Source organism: Bidens hawaiensis, unplaced genomic scaffold (assembly GCF_021521415.1).
Source record: "Bidens hawaiensis isolate Kalapana, Puna unplaced genomic scaffold, B.hawaiensis_p1.1 tig00014722_1, whole genome shotgun sequence".
Taxonomy (NCBI): Eukaryota; Viridiplantae; Streptophyta; class Magnoliopsida; order Asterales; family Asteraceae; genus Bidens; species Bidens hawaiensis.
The window spans coordinates 84,479-101,920 of record NW_027492292.1 but is presented as its reverse complement, the minus strand read 5'-3'; the positions used below and the strand labels follow the sequence as shown (position 1 = coordinate 101,920).

At 33.6% G+C, this 17,442-nt stretch overlaps 1 protein-coding gene and 3 pseudogenes across 1 annotated transcript; 3 read left to right on the top strand and 1 right to left on the bottom strand.

The window, feature by feature from the left end:
* The first annotated feature begins 918 nt into the window (after positions 1 to 918).
* Positions 919 to 8,710, top strand: LOC143547485 (ADP-ribosylation factor GTPase-activating protein AGD4-like; annotated as a pseudogene).
* A 2,780-nt stretch (positions 8,711 to 11,490) lies between these two features.
* On the top strand, positions 11,491 to 11,957 carry LOC143547484 (BTB/POZ and MATH domain-containing protein 1 pseudogene; annotated as a pseudogene).
* A 445-nt stretch (positions 11,958 to 12,402) lies between these two features.
* Positions 12,403 to 13,432, bottom strand: LOC143547483 (BTB/POZ and MATH domain-containing protein 3 pseudogene; annotated as a pseudogene).
* LOC143547482 (ATP-dependent Clp protease adapter protein CLPS2, chloroplastic-like) lies at positions 13,431 to 16,534 on the top strand. Its single transcript, XM_077038897.1, has 5 exons — positions 13,431 to 13,454; positions 14,160 to 14,301; positions 15,678 to 15,776; positions 15,864 to 15,973; positions 16,201 to 16,534. The coding sequence occupies exons 1-5, from the start codon at positions 13,431 to 13,433 to the stop codon at positions 16,279 to 16,281; spliced, it is 456 nt and encodes a 151-aa protein (XP_076895012.1). The 3' UTR covers positions 16,282 to 16,534.
* The last annotated feature ends 908 nt before the right edge of the window (positions 16,535 to 17,442 follow it).

Here is a 17,442-nt window from a genome sequence, read left to right as displayed (position 1 = left end):
TATATACATTGACGCTAAACAGAAAATAGACGCTTGTCCGATCAACTAAAGTAATAACACGTGTTAAAAATGAATATCAAACAATAAATATAAGACAATACTACCGCTTGTCCGATCAACTAAAGTAATAACACGTGTTAAAAATGAATATCAAACAATAAATATAAGACAATACTACCAAAATTTGTTGACAATTAACCCACATGGTTTCATGGAGTCGAAGGACCATGACTGAAATAAATTTTGAATATAACTTTGACCTCTCTATTTTTTTTTAATTCATATTTTATGAGAGAATGACATAATTTTAAACCTTTTGCATTCTTTTTTTTATGTTCTTAAATTATATAACTTATAAATATTAATTCTGTATAACTACATTTCTGAAATTAGTTTAATCTAATGGTTTTATCTAATAATTAAAGAAATAAAATTTATTTTATTACTAACTTGTTAAGTCTTAAAACTTTTATGTATCGTTTTGTTGCAAAAATCCTAGCTACATTAGTGATTTATTTTCTCATAATGATATACCAACAAAAAATTAAAAAAAAATACACATAGTTTCATGATTTACCCTTAATAAATTTTAACCTTTGACCACCTCAAGATCTCCAAAACCAATATTAAACATGCAAAAATGGGAAATATTACCATCAAACATGCCATTATTAAAATCTTTATCAACCCTAAAAGTTTGCTGTTCATCTGAGTAATTTCATAAAAACCTAATCATCATCATTATTATTTTACTAATAATAATTAGCAGAAAAAGAAAGACAAAAAAAAAAGAAAATGACCATCCCTGGATCCGACCCGATTGTTCAAGAAGAACGCAAAGGCAAAGGAATCAAATATTCGGATATCCCAGATTTAGCCAAGTTTTTTAGTCCTTCAAGAACAGAATTAGACAATCCCATGAATGCATTTATCAACCTTGATGATTCTCCCATGCTCCAAAAACAGGTCCCACTTTTTTTTTGGGAGGGGAGGGGGGGGGGAATATGTGACAAAATGTGAAAAATAAACAAAACTGTTTTGATTACCCAACCTTATGTTACTTCTAAAAATAATTACGCAACTTATATGATAATTAGACAACCTATTTATAACTGTGCGTGCTAGTAAAATAAAAGTTTCGCATGGTTGTATGGTGCCCCCTTACAAATCTAAGGTTGTGAGTTTAAACTTTGTAAGTGTAAGGTAAATGTGGAATTTTGCTGTTAAAAAAGTATTAGAAAAAAGTCGATTTAGAAAAAAAAGTGTAACAAGCATAGTTATTAAATGCGTTAGGCGCACTTAAGAAGCAAAGGCCTCTCCTAGGGCCTAGGCGCTAAGCGCAAAAAAGGCGTGGGCCTAAAAAAATAAGCGCACTTAATAAAAATAATTCAAAAAAAATTTGTAATGGAAAATATCACTTTTTCAAATACCAAAATATTGCAAAACCATAATCCTCAACTTTAAGTACAAAAACAGCTGAAATTCCAAAATTAACAAAAATCATACAAAAGTTTAAAATGAAAACGAAAATGGGAAAATCAGTTTATGTCATCTGAACAATTGTATGAATATATAAGCATGAATACATCACTAGAACTTAACAAGTCTATAATCATATTAAAGAGCATAAAATACCTTATTTTATGGTGAACTTATTTTAAAAATAATGTCAAACATGTTATTAATAATTGTAACAAGCATTTGAAGATACCATAAATATTTGAAAAGTGTGAGAAGGAATATGATGGTGACAAGTTGCAAAATCATAAGCGGATGGATACCTTTGGAATGAGTCATGTGGCTTCTAAGTTACTTTTTATCAGTGAAAAGTTCACCATAACCATGGACCATTTACCATAACCCCAAATAAACAGTAAACACTGATCCTTATGGGTTTTACGAAAGTTAAGGACTTCATAAGTTGACACATGGGTGAAACGTCTAGGCTTCAGGATAGCTGGACCTACAAACGGACCACTTATTTGCTGACACATATTTAAGAGGAAATGGCTATGCAGATGTATTCTAAGGGGATATGTCTAGAGAAGCTCTAAAAATGTACGAAAGCGTCTACAAATGTATGGAAACGTTCTAAAAATGCACTGAAGCGTCTAAAAATTGTATTGAAGCGTCTAAATTCGTAGGGAAGCATCTAAAAATATTATTGAAATGTCTAAATTTGTACAAAAGCATCTAAAATTCGTACCGAAGAGTCTAAAAATCGTGCGGAAGCGTCTAAAAATGAATTTAGAAAAAAATTAAAAAATAAAAGGAAACGTCTATAAAAGTTTTGAGTGCAGACGTTTCCTTGGATATATGCCACATGTCAGCAAATAGGTGGTCCGTTTGTGAGTCTGGCTATTAGATAAGGCCCCTAAAGCCTAGACGTGTCACCCGTGTGTCAACTTCTGAAGTCTTAGTTTTCGTGAAGCCCCTAAGTATCAGAGACTTCCCATGTTTATTTTGGTCAATGGTCCCTGATTATTTTGATGATTTTCCCCATTTATAAGTATATGTTTGTATATTTATATGTATAGCAGTTAGGGATTGTTGTCTTAAATGTTGGCATTTTTGGGCAGGTGCGTTATATCGAACAGAACACAGATGAGTTAAAAATGCGGTGTGAGAAACTACACAAAGGAAGCAAAAAATATAGGTAAGTTATGAGTAGGGCTGTCAATTTATGACATGGACCTGTTAACACGACACGACACGGGTTTTAACAGGTTTGGGTTTGAGCTTAACAGGTTTCGTGTCTTAAACAGGTCGACCTGTTTAAGACATGTTTAAATTCATGTCCTAACAGGTTAAAGACCTGTTAACCTGTTAGTAACCCGTGTAGATTTTTATTTTAAAAAATAAATATATATACACTCCTAAAGTCCATAAAGTCATATTTACAAACGGCATGCCATTAACGCCCGTCAGAACCCTATATTATGTTTTTTATGGATGTTATGCATTGCTTATATGGTTTTTTGTTTAAAGTATACTATGGATTTGCCGTATTTTGTTTCAAGCATGTTATGGATTTGTGGTTTTTTTGTTCCAAATATGTTATGGATTATCTATTAATTAAGAGTTTTATGCTCGTTTTGAATATTTTGGTTTCGTTACACATGTATTATTCATTGTGTCTTTAAAAAGGTCCTTAACAGGTTAACCTGTTACTAAACAGGTTCGGGTTCGTGTTTGGAAAAAATGACACGATTAGTTATCGTGTCGTGTTCGTGTTTAGCACAACATGTCATCGTGTTTTATCGTGTCGTGTCTTATCGTGTCGTGTCCGACATGTTATGACAGCTCTAGTTATGAGCCAATACATCTTGGTTTAAATATTTTAATATACTTCAAGGTTTGATGTATTAATAATATTATTGACAACAGGGATGGTCTTGGAGAAGCATGCAATATAGATTTTGTATTTGCAGATGCATTAGAGGCATTTGGTGGTGGTCAAGATGACCCTGTCAGTTCATCTATTGGAGGTTACTAATAACTGCTTAATTACAACTGATGATTATATTATATTATGATTATTAAGTATCACTTTCAAAATGCTTATGAAAAGTTACTTATTTTTTTTGTTTGTATCTTGAAAGGTCCAATGATGTCAAAGTTTGTTAGTGCTTTTCGCGAGATTGAGTCGTTTAAGGAGCTTCTTCGTACCCAAGTAAGTGAACAAATTGCGTTTAATGACAATGATCGTTATGACGATTTGAACTCCACGACGTGATAAATAATCGCATATTTTAAGTCTAGTTCATCTATATTATATTTTTTGACACCTGATGTAGAATGTTATTTTTTCCTTGGATAATGCTCATAATAAGAAGCATCTAGGATTGACTTTAGTCTCTTGAATTTAAATAGTAACATTGTTCTATAATTGCAGGTTGAACATGTGCTTGTTGATGGTTTGAATCAGTTTTTGTCTGATGATCTTCAAGCCACAAAGGTCATCATTTTAACCGATCTTAATTTTTATTTTAACGATCACTGTAAATTGGTTCAGTTGTTAATAAATAATTCAATATCACATCTTTTCGTCAGTTTTAGTTGCGTGCATAGTAAAAGGTATTTTTGGTACTCAGTAGAATTATCAAAGGCACAAAAAGTTATTCTCATCAAGAAAAACTAGTTTTATTATCACATAAGATAATTATCATAGTTCATATTATAATCATTTATCCAATATCAGGACGCACGCAAACGATTGGACAAAGCTACATATGCATATGATCAGGTATATCCGCTTTGAGTTATTATTTTGTTCCAGTTTGATTCTATGTAAATCTTGTGTGTTCTGAAAAATTCTAAATTTTATTAGCTAACAAAGAAGCTACTATTGCAGTCTCGTGAAAAGGTTGCATCTTTGAAAAAGAGTACGCGGGATGAAGTTGTTACTGAATTGGAAGAGGTATAAATGTGTAATAATATAATATTTCATGGTGTGCATTTTGCTGTATAAAATACATGTGATGCAGTTTATTTATACCCTTTTTGTAGGCCTTACAAAACGCAAAATCTGCATTTGAAACGAGCCGATTCGATCTAGTATGTCTAATTAAAATGCAATAAGTCCCTTCTATATATTTGTTTTCCAAATACTATTCATACTTTAAGGTTTAAGATTTTCTCCTTGGTGTTTTTAAGGATTGCAGTTACATTCTCTTATGAATATAGAATCAAAAAAGAAGTACACGTTTTTGGAATCTATGAGCGCGATAATGGATGCTCATTTGCGATACTTTAAGCTGGTGCGTTTCGTTTGTACATTGCAATATTATGAATCTTTTTTCTTGTATAGTATTTTTTGACTTTGCACTATCCGCAATGTTTTGACTTTGACTTTGACTTTAACTTTCTAGGGGTATGATTTGTTGAGTCAAATGGAACCTTTCTTTCATCAGGTTTTTCTTTCACCACTAATTATAATTCTTTTTCCTTGTTCAATATTTTTGTTAATACATAGTAACATCAGGTGTTGACGTATGCGCAACAATCTAGAGAGCAGGCGACTATCGAACAAGATAAACTTGAAAAAAGAATTCAAGAATTTTGGACACAAACAGAAATTAAAGAAGCATTGCCTACTAATTCAGGACATGTTAATAATGCTAATGGTGTTGGAATGGGCTCTGATAAAAATATAGATGCAATAATGCAGTCCACTACAAAAGGAGCAGTAAGCGCAAAATCTTGATTATCTAATTATTTGAAATAACATAGTTAAAACATATATTTTTTGTTCAGGTACAAACCATCAAGCAAGGCTATCTTCTAAAACGATCTTCGAGTTTAAGAGCCGACTGGAAAAGACGATTCTTTATACTTGATAGCCGTGGGAACTTATATTATCACAGGGTTTTGCCTAACAAAACTGTGGTAGGTTTAGTTGCAGTTTTCTTTTATTACAACATTTTTATTTTTTTTTGTGATTGTGTTAAATCTTGTTTCAGGGTTCGCAATCAACGAATTCACTTACGTCTACGGAACAACATAGTCGTGTGTTTGGGAGGTTTAGAGCAAGGCACAACAGGGCAGCATCTCATGATGATGAAACCTCAGAATGTCATACTGTCGATCTTCGTACTTCAACAATAAAAGTTGATTCTGAGGATTCAGATTTGCGTTTGTGTTTCAGGATTATTTCGCCCGTCAAGACTTACACATTGCAGGTATCATACTGACCCGTATGAGGTATCATACGAGCTGTTACAGTGATGTGTTACGTTAGAAGTTATACGGGCCGTATGTTGTAAAAGTTTGCTTTATATGGCCCGTATGATGCAATTACCGATAGTCACGTGGTCTACTGGTCTGCAAAAGTCATACGAGCGTTATATCTTCATATGGCCCGTATGGTGTGGCAGGCACATCGGTATGCAGATTTGGGGTGGTGTATCATGTATGTATCTAAATATAATTTATAAAGGGTATCTTTTTACAACAATTTTATTGAGACCTTTAAAATGAGTACCTTATTTATATGGTTTTGAAGTTCTATTATTCGTTTATATTTGTTATTACTAAGTTGATTAAGTTATTCATTGTTAAAATAGTTAAGTAATAAAAAATTCTTTGAATTTTGTGAATAAATTAATTTAATGGGAACAAGTTGATGTTTAAATCTAGTTTATCTAATGTAATGTTTAAAAAAATTTTTGAAAAACTTTGATGCATATTTTAGAGTGGTAATAAGTTTGGTTTTAGCATACTCCAAGAACAACTTTACACCATAATGGTGGTAAATGTTTTGTGCTTACATTGGTAAAATTACCTATTTACCCTTTAATGCATATCTTTTTGTTTATGCAGGCTGAAAATGAAGGTGATAGGATTGACTGGATGAACAAAACCACAGGAGTGATTTCCTCTCTTCTGAACAACCACCTTAAACAGGTAAAAACCATTAAAGATAAAATATAACCCGAATCGGTTCGTTTAAGTAAACGGATCGAATTAAGCACAATACGTCTTCTTATACTAGTGTATATATTACAGACACCTTTTAACAGAAATGGTTTGGGAAGTGCACTTGAAGCACTTGGTGAAGATGTTTCACATTCACAAGTTGATAACACGGGACTTATCCATGACGACATGGTTATTAATCCAGAAGATTCTGTTTCTAGCATTCTTCAAGAGATTCCTGGAAATGGTTCATGTGCAGAATGCGGTGCACCGGACCCTGATTGGGCGTCTCTTAATTTAGGCATATTAATGTGCATTGAATGCTCCGGGGTCCACCGAAATCTAGGCGTTCACATATCAAAGGTACCTTTATATAATAAGAAATGCAGTGTTTTATGTATCTAGCTAATGTGATTTTGTTTTGAATATTGCAGGTTCGATCAATTAATCTTGATGTTAAGGTTTGGGAACCGACTGTGATGGACTTGTTTAGGAATTTGGGGAATACATACTGCAATTTCGTATGGGAAGGTTTACTTCAAATGAACAGGTGAGTATAAACTACATATTAAAAAGGAAGGCAGTGTAATGAAGCTAAATGACCGAATGTCTCGCTAACTTTTAACTGTTTGAAATAAATTATGTGTAGCAAGGACGGATCAAATGCTTTAGATGTTACCAAGCCGAGTCCTGGAGATGCAAATCAACAGAGGGAGAAGTATATTATTGCAAAGGTATATTTAAGTATGCAATCTAGAGGTGAAATGGGTTGGTCAGGTAACAGGTCGAAATAGTTAAACTTTAAGTATGAGTCAAAGCAGGTTAAAATGGTTAAAGTTAAGTATGAGTCAAAACAGGTCAAAATGGTTAAAGTTAAGTATGAGTTAGGATGGGTCAAAATGGTTAATAATTAATTTTAGTATCAGTTCAAAATGGCTGAATTTAAGTATGAGTCAAAAAGGGTCAAAATGGTTAAAGTTAAGTATGAGTCAGGATGGATCAAAATGGTTAATTTTAAGTATGAGTCGAAACGGGTCAAAATGGCTAAATTTAAGTATGAGTCGTAACGGGATAATGCTGAATTTCATTATGAGGCAAACACGTCAAAATGGTTAAATTTCAGTACGAGTTAAAACAGTGGGTCAAAATAGCTATAGTTAAGTATGAGTCAGCCGTTCCAAATAAATAAGTAAATAAATAAAAAAGATTAAGTATGAGCTGAGACGGGTCAAAATGGTTAAATTTAAGTTTGAGTAAAAACAGGTCAAATGGGTAAATGTAAGTGCGAGTCAAAACGGGCCAGAATGGTTAAATTTTGGTATGGGTCATAACAGGTCAAAATGGTTTCTTCTAAATTTGCGTGAAAACGGGTCAAAGTGGATAAATTTAAATATGAGTCAACACGGATCAAAATGGTTAAATTTAAGTATGAGTCAAACCGGTCAAAGTGGTTAAATGTAAGTAACGGGTCAAAATGGTGAAATTTAAGTGTTGTTAGAAAACTCATTATTTCAATGATAATATATTTTAAGTAAAACAGTTGGTTTTATACACTAAAGTTAGTTGCACTTTCGGCATCTATTGACTCATTCAACCCATTTGACCCGTCTACATTTATGTTTCTTTGGTTTGTAACTTTGTTTCAATCCAGTATGCGGAGAAACGGTTAATCTCTCAAGAAGAAACCACCAATAACGCCACCAGAATCTGGAAAGCAGCTGAAAATAACAATATACGAGAGGTATACCGCCTAATTGTCACATCAAACACAAATATAATCAACACTACATACGACGGGGTTTCTGGAGCTGCTTTATCTCACAACATTCACGAACACGATTCTTCCAAAGGCTCTGAAAAGCCCAGCCCGTTAACCTGCAAAAACATGAAGGATTCCACCAAACCAGAAAGCTGTCTGCAAGGCTGCACATTACTGCATTTAGCATGCGACTTGGGTTACGAGGTGATGCTTGAACTGTTGTTACAGTTCGGTGCTGATGTAAACATGTCGGATTATCATGGCCGGACCCCACTTCATCATTGCATATTTTCTGGGAATAACAAACTGGCTAAGTATATGATCAGAAGGTAGTTATAGTCTGTTAAAACTGTTATTTGTTATCAATGTGGTTTTTAAGTTTTTATTGTTGTTTTGTTTCAGAGGGGCGGTTGCATCGATCAAAGATGGTGGTGGGCGGGGTGCGTTAGAACGCGCTATGGAGATGGGAGCGATTACTGATGATGAGTTGTTGATCTTGCTTTCTGATTGTAAGTGATAGGAGGAAATGCCGAAACGGGCCCATCTTTTTTTGTTTTTGTTTTGCATTTGGTATTCTTGATGCCTGTTATGGTGATGTTAGTTAGAGTTTGATCCAGCATATTTGATTAGTGCAGAAGCGATCGATGGATGATTTTATGTTGTACGCTCGCTTTACTAATAATATACAGTAGATGGTGTTTCTGTATTATATCGACTAGCTCTGTGATTTCTTATGCATGAAATTCTAGGATTACAACTTACAAGTATACCAACGGGGTTGTGATACATTACTCGTTTATAAATTATATTTATATGTCTTTTTGGATTTTAATTTTTTTTATTGTAAGGGAGTTAATAATATACTTAGGATTTGATGATGAAAGGGTTTAACAAATAAATGAGATGTTATAACCCGGTTTAAAAGCTATTTGAATTTGAGGAGACCCATGATCCGCTTATTTTATTTTTACTATAAACTGTTTCTTAATTATAAATAATATATATTTTTTTAAAAAAATCATGATATTAATGTTTAGCATATCCCTATTTTATAGGATTTTCATATCAAATATTTTGTGAGATTAATTTTTAATATAATGATATGCTATAACCCGTTTAAGGATTATCTGAGTTTGATGAGACCCATACCCATGAATTCGGGTCAAATGCATAAAAACCTCAATTTACAAATAAAGCAATCTGGTGGCTTAAGAGAATATAGGGAGCAAAGTTTTTAAAGGTTTCGTTTATATATATATTTAAGATAAGATATAATAAGGTAAATATTTGGATACAGATACACTTTCAATATAAACAAGATACAATAGAATCTTGTTATAATAATAATAATAATAATTAATAGACGTAGACTCATATTTAGAATATATTGTTATTATGATAGTCATTGATGTAGATTATCTGGATGGATTTTGCTTCGAAACCCCATGGGTTGATACATGTAGACTGTTTCATGAATAGTGTCATGTAAAAATACATCAATGACTATCATAATAACAATATATTCTAAATATGAGTCTACATCTATAATAATAATAATAATAATAATAATAATAATATATTTGCTAATACATTCTTGTCTTCATAATATATTTACATGCCAAACATAACAAATGACTAAAATATATTCTATTGCATAATTACAATTATGTTTGTATCACATAAATCTTTATAAATGCGGGAGCTAAGTTAAGCAAGCCGGTTACACCGTTTTCTATTATTATTTTTTTTATATATAAACAAGTATAGCTGATATTATAGTTTTTCTCATAGATATAATATTTTAAATAAAAAAAAAGTAATTTCAAGATTAGGCATTTGAAATTATCTTTAAAAATATATCAAATCTACCAAAAATAATATAAAGATTACAATCAGCTTCCCTTAAAAACCTCCATCCCATGGTAACGCCAAATCTATATATATATATATATATATATATATATATATATCATTCACCTTTTTTCATACATGCATTATTTCTAGAACGTAACTCTAGTGTTCTAATATGCTTGCGAATTGTTTGGATCACACGTGTTCTAGATCAACACTCCAGTTAGTGAATGGGTCTCATGGTTCCAATGTCAGGTCCTCGTTTAAGCTTAGGTTGTTGAATAAGAGCGGCAAAGGAGGACACACATTTTATGGCGGACCTTCTACTCGAAAGCGCCATGGACGCTTGTGGTATAACTTCTTTTCCAATGATTTAAGTACCGTTGTTGGTTTTCAAAGTTTGATTTTATTTTGTCAAAACGGCCGTCCATTTATAACATTATAACATGACCCCTTTACCTATGGGATAATTACCAAATTAGACGTGTTAGACCATTCTTTTTTACAATAACTGACTTTGACTTTTAGCCTACTAACTCTTTAGACAACCACTTCAAGACCATCTAGAATGTGTTGCAAGGGCCAAGCAGGCTAATCTTAGCAGGCACTTTTTGGGCACCGAAATTTATAAAAAGTCTGGGGGCACCTTCTGACCAATCATTACTCGCCACGTGTCCCAAGCAGGCTAACAACAAATCCAGTTGTTTTGTTGTGGGCTAGGTTCTTTATTTTTGGAAAAAACAAGTGTAGTCAAACATGTCTATTTTGGTAATTTCCCGTTTATTTATTCTATAATGTTTCGAATAAGCGCCTGGCTTTCAGGGGCCGCAGCTATTTCTTCAGCAGAGAACGTCTGGAAACATTGGGTTATCTAACGGATGATTGCTTTTCGATGCATTGCACAGTTGGTGTTTTTAAGCAATTTAACATTCCTATAACTCCATCTGACATGGGCCGAGATCTCAACTACTTGTTGGAAACTGAAACGGGCTGCGATATTCTTTTGCTTGTTGGTGACCAGACTCTCAAGGCCCACAAAGTGATACTCGCGGCCGGGTCTCCTGTATTTAAAGCCATGTTTTTCGGGCTTCTTGGAAACCCTAACATGAATGAATTGGAGTTGAAGGCTCCGTCTTTAAAGTGAGCATCTTTTTTACTCTCATTGATTTATTTACGGCTGATTAATGTTACGAAAAACGAACACCAATGAATCGAATTAAGACGAATAAACGAACGAGGGCCACTCTTATTAACCTAATATGGTGTTAATGTGTTATTCCCTCTTTTGTACAAGCCAACTGCTACTAACAACCTTGTTTCTAAAATGTCACAAATGGTCCTCCAGGCTCTAAAAACTTAACCAAACATTATTAACAAAGGATTGAACCATGAGAATAGTTCAAAACAGCCCCTGAAGTTTAACCGTACCAACATAAACCAGCATCTAGCAATTAATCATAGAGATGTTTTTGCAGGCAATGCTTTTGTTTATTTACTCGAATACACTTCCGGATTTGATGTCAAGCGACGTGGTTGAACAACTGTTGCCTGTTGCTGATCGGTTTGGTGTACAGCGGTTGAAAGATTTGTGTGAAGCAAAACTGAGTGAAGAAGTTAATGTTGATACTGTTGCAACAGCTTTATGTTTTGCCGATAAACATCATTGTCCGCAACTTAATTTCATCTGTCTGAAATTTGCATCTGAAAACTTGGAAGGTGCGTGCGTGCATGTTGACTGAATATTTTGATATATTGAATACTTTCAAGTAATGGGATTTTGATGTAATGTTTTAATTTGTTTGTAGAGGTGATGAAAACACAAGGGTTTAAATATTTAACAGAAGCATGCCCTTTGTTGCTATCAGAGCTCCTACAAACAACTAAACCGAAAGCAGCAGCACGCACTCGTGGTGGCCTCCTCTTATCCTAGCCTCCTGTGCGGACTTTGACGTTTATTTAGTTTATGGGTGGAAAATTACCTTTTTTTGACTACGGGTTGTTTGCATTTTATTAGTTAAAGGTTTAATTTTATTCATTATATTATTGTTAAAATACAAAAATCTTTAGTATTTATATATCGCTCGGCAGAATACAGTTGTTAATCGACCTTTAGCTGGGATTATATTAAGAGGAAAGACTGGTGAGGATAAACAGTTAGAGAAGATGTTGGAAAGGTTAATTTGTCCTTTTAGTCAACTAAATGTTGTCATAGTTCAAACTGATTCAAAATATTGACTTTCTTAATGACTGTTGCTGACTTACATACTAGTCTTGCATTTTAAGATTGTGGTTAGCTTTGAATTAGATGCTGCAGTCGGATTTGAAACGTGGGTTTCCTTTAATCAACCCTTGTAATGTCTATATAACACGAATATTTAAGCACTTCTCTTTTCATCAAGCCTACCAAAAAAAAATAAAAAATCACAGCATTAAAATTAGAAAAATATATATTAAAATCTAACAGATACACAAGTTTCTAATAGGTTGCGCTGACCTTCCAGTTTTGTGTGCAAATTCCAAACAGACGGACTTAAGTTGGGAGCAGCCGTGTTTATCAGCAAAAGATAAAGCTGTTTCAACTGTATCAACATTAACTTGTTCACATAATTTTGCTTCACACAACTGTTTTAACCGATGTACATCAAACCGCTTAGCAGCAGCAAACAAATGTTGAATCATGTTTGTTGACATTGATTCTGGCAATGCCTCTGAGTAAATAAACAAAAGCATAGCCTGCAAAACACCTCCATTTGAATAAGTCATTAACCATAAATCAGGCTGAAATAAGCTAACGCTGTGTTCCCGAGTCTAAACGAGGGAAAAAGTCATGTTCTCAAGTTCGTTTTTTTATTTTTTAACGAAAGAAGTAGAGAGAAAAGGAAGGAAAATGCTACATATTTCCATCCTTCCCATTTGGAGAGAAAAAAGTTTGATCATACTTCAACTATTTGAAAATTCCCAAATTGCCCTCAACCAGTTATTAAGGACACATTGTAATAATTGGTTGAGGGTAATTTGGGAACTTTTAAATAGTTGAGTTTGATTATCCAAATAGAAAGAATAACCCTTCCCTTTTTTTGAAAAATAAATAAATAAATAAAAACTCGGGGAAAATGACTTTTCCTGGCTTCCTCTCAATTCCTTTGACTTCTCTCGTTAAATTAGACTTGGGAACACAGCATAAAGGTAATTAATTTTTATTACTTTAAAGATAGAGGGTTCAACATCCTTCAACTCGACTTGATCACCCGCTATGTCAGGGTCGTTTCCAAAAAATCTAGCTCTAAATACAGGAGAGCGAGCTGCGAGTATGGACTTATGGGCCTTGAAAGTTTGGTCGCCAACACGAAGAACAATATCGCAACCCGTTTCAGTTTCCAGCAAGGAGTTGAGATTTTGGGCCATGTCGGATGGATGTATAGAAAAGGTGAAACCTTTGGATCCCTCTCTAACAACTCCAATTCGGAAATGCATTGTAAGACAATCATCCTTTAGATAGTCCGATGATTCCAGATCGATCCATGTCATCAAACGTTCGTAACCCCTGTCATTAATAATATAAATAGGGTCATGCTGTAGCTACACCACACTCATTTGATTTCACACCATCAACACACAACCACACTCATTTGATTTCACACCATCAACACACAGACCGCCGTTTTGACCAAAAAAAAAGCCAAACTTTGAATATTATAGATTAGAACGGCCGTTTGAACATTATCCTGACGGCCGTTCTGACCATAGACGGTCTAACTTTAAAAAAAATTTGGTTTGAGAATTGTTGTTCAGAAGTTCTCATAAAATGGGCCAAAGTGGGTTGACTGAGACAACCCTGTCTAATGAAACGGGTTAAAATGCATTGGTGATATTTTTCAAATGGGTTGATATGAGGCGTACAACCCGAGATTGGTATGCGCGTAAACCAAAGGCAAAGCTGAACTATACAATAACTTAAATTTTATTATTTTAACAAAATCAACCCGTTCTGACCCAAACCTTTTCTCACCTGAAAGTCTAAAACCCGTTCTAACCCGACCCGACCCGACCAAAATTAGCCTTTTTTTAATAGACTACAACGGCCATTTGGTCAATAATATTCGTCCAAGCCTTGGGTTAAATACTTAAATAGACATCTTCATCACCAGCTTTGATTTCAAATTCAAATGGGTCTTTGAAAGCTAGATTTGGGTCCTCAAAGGGAGGTGCTGGTGTGTTGGAAAGGCCTTCTTTTGATCAATCTCAGTTTGACCCTGCTACCCAAGTTCAAGAAGGTTTTGTTTTTTGTTTTTTGTTTTTTGTTTTTTTTTTTCATTTGGTTTATTTAAATTGTTTAAAACTAATTTCATTTTTTTATGTAAGTAATTGCAAGATGGGTTCATAGTTTTATGTTGTTGGTGTAGTAAATATGTTTAGAGTGTGACTGGCAAACACTTCGGGTCTCACGGGTTTTAACAAAAGGGTTAGGGTAGGAACGGGTCGATTTAACAAAAGGGTTAGGGTAGGAACAGGTCGATTAAAAAAAGGGTTATTTTGGTTCTGGTCAGGATGGGTCAAATCGTCAAAACAGGTTCATAAGTTTATGTGGTTGGGAGTAGTAAATGTACTTATAGACACGGGTGTTCATCGGATCGGATAACTGATTATTCGGTTCAGATTTGGAAGTTTTAAGACCCTATCCGAAATCCAATCCGATCCGAATCAATTCGGATTGGATTCGGATAATCCGAATAACCCGAAATAAACCACATAACAAACATTCAAACAAACATCTAATTAAACAAAAATACAAAACAAGAAAATTAAATAAAACATTCACAAAGAAAAGTCAAACTTCAAACAAAAGTCGAAATAAATCCATGATCCATCATAATTTTAAAAATTAAAACAGATACGAATAAAGGCAAACTTCAAAATAATTAAATCACATGTTATTTATTCAGATTATTCGGGTCCGAATAATCCGAACTATCCAATTTTTTTTGAAATCCCTGTCCGAATTAGTTATTCGGATATTCGGATCGATCCGATCCGAATATCCGAATATGAATTCGAATCGGATTATTCAGGTTTCGGTTTGGATTTCGGTTTTTTTCGGATTTCTTGAACACTCCTATTTATAATGTGACTGGCAAACGGGTCGGGTCTGTTCAGGCCAGAACTGGCCTGAGTCAAAAAATGTTTGGGCTAGAACGGGTTAGGGTTGGAATGGGTCATTCAAAAAGGGTTATTTTGGTTTGGGTTGGGAGGGGTTGAGTCAAACGGGTTTCGGGTCAAAACCGGCTGGCTTTAAAAATGGTTTTTATGAAATTACTGTATGTTTCAGCTGTGCTTCTGGTTTTGGTCACTGTTATGCTCGTTGAAGCTTCAGTTGTGAGTGCGGCGTCGGTTACAGTTATTAAACTTTTAAAGTTTCTAGTTTGTTTGGTTTAATGAACTAATAACTCATAATTATGCTGGCTTTGGAGCTAACTTAAGAAGCGTTACACAATTAGTTTTAAAATTAAACATACATTAAAAGGTAATTGATTCCATATGCAACTCTAGAAAGAAGAAAACTTGTACACTTAAATGCTCTGATAATTGATAAATTTGTAAACTTTTAAGAATGAGATTAATTCGGTATGTTTATGATCTTTATCGTGTGTAGGTGGAGATATTGGTCGGGTGAGAGACAAGAAAAACACCGGCAGTGGTGATAGTTACAAGGTGCTTTTGATCGATGATGAGCGTCATACCGAGAAGTTAGGTAATTATGATACAAGACTGTATGCATCAAATTCTAAATTTTAAACTTTTGTGACTAGTAATTAATTTTTTATATTTGTGTATGTAGTTGTAAAAGCATTGCCTCAGGCTGTTCCAGCTGTTACACCTGATGATGCTAGAAAACTCTTCGCTTTATCACGAGAAAACGGTCTTGCAGTTGTTCTAGTTACAGTCAAGGTATGCTTGTATTACCTGTAACTATATATACATTGAAAAGGATACATGTACTATATATGGCCTGTTAGAGAGACAAAATATAATCCAAGTTGGTCCATTTATAAGTAGATCAGCTGAAATTGCCACCTTATTATTAATACCTAACGCGGTTAGTATGATTACAAAAAGTATATAAAAATAATGACTAAGCCAATGACTTATAAGTCCCTTTTTGTCTTGTGAAACAGGAACATGCAGAATTCTATGCTCAGATGATGATGCGCAAAGGACTGCGGTCAACAATAGAACCAGATTCGACTACTGTATGATATTGCTATGCGGTTACATTTTTTGAGGTCTAGGTTCATCGGTGGAGCATTTGAACTTGATGAAGTAGTCTCAAAAAAACCAATTTTGATGGAGCAAGTACAAGTATCATGAGTGTAAACTTGTATTATTTTTATCGGTCTGTATATGAGCCGAGAGTTTTGTTATGAAACATAAGTAAAAGTAGATTGAAAATGTATCGACTATCGAGTTACTAGTTTTTTCTTCCATTTAGTCATTTTTCTTTGGGTTAGTTTTCTTCAAGGGTTCATATTCAAAGACAACTAACTATATTACTTATCTATATGTTAGTTTAAGTTATGGTTTATTAATATATTTAAATTTTTATAAGTTTTTTCTTTAAAAAATATATATAAGTTAGAAACATTTTCATCTTCTTTATATGTATTTATAAGAAGTAACTGGTTAATTAGTTAAGTTAAACTATAAAAAGAAAAAGAAGATTATAACTGTAAAAGTTTCTGGTTCTGCCACTATTAATCGAGTCTAACAATCATGTTTAAACATTTATTCGGGATGCTGATCGAATTTGATAGTCAATCAAGAAAAACTTAAATATCCATCAACTGTTTCGTCTCGAAAGACAAATTCTTCATCTCAAAAGGCGCAGACCACACAAAACAATGTTATTCTTCTTAGGTTTCTTATTACAAATTTACAACGATACACATTACTATTTTTTATTCAAGTACTCAACTATACGTTTTTAAAACACGATAATAAATTACACTTAGGTAATTAACAACTTTTTAATCAGTCGTTTTATAACAAGTATCATAATAAAAAAAATATATTTTATATATAAATTTAAACAGTATATAAAGCTTTAATATGCAGGACATAATGCATACACTAACAAAAGTAACAAGGAAAACATGACATTAAAAAGATAAACATGGGTTCATGCAAGTTAATGTGGGTTTGGGTTCCTGATGTGTTCGGCACGTATCATGGTGGTGGAGCTAATACCCCAGGGATTGCCCGGGGGCGGGCCGTGGTGATGGTGGAGCTGGTGCAACCGTTCTTAGTATTCTTCGACTCTTTGGAATCAACTTCCTAGATCTTTGACTACTCCCAAAATCATTATCTAATTACACCCAAACATATATTATATATAGTTATGATTATTAACAAATTAAATG

Coding starts and splice junctions, on each gene's coding strand:
- LOC143547482 (XM_077038897.1), top strand. CDS start 13,431: ATGTCGGATGGATGTATAGAAAAG. Junction 15,777..15,863: donor GCGTCATACCGAGAAGTTAG/GTAATTATGATA, acceptor TTGTGTATGTAG/TTGTAAAAGCATTGCCTCAG. Junction 15,974..16,200: donor TTGTTCTAGTTACAGTCAAG/GTATGCTTGTAT, acceptor CTTGTGAAACAG/GAACATGCAGAATTCTATGC.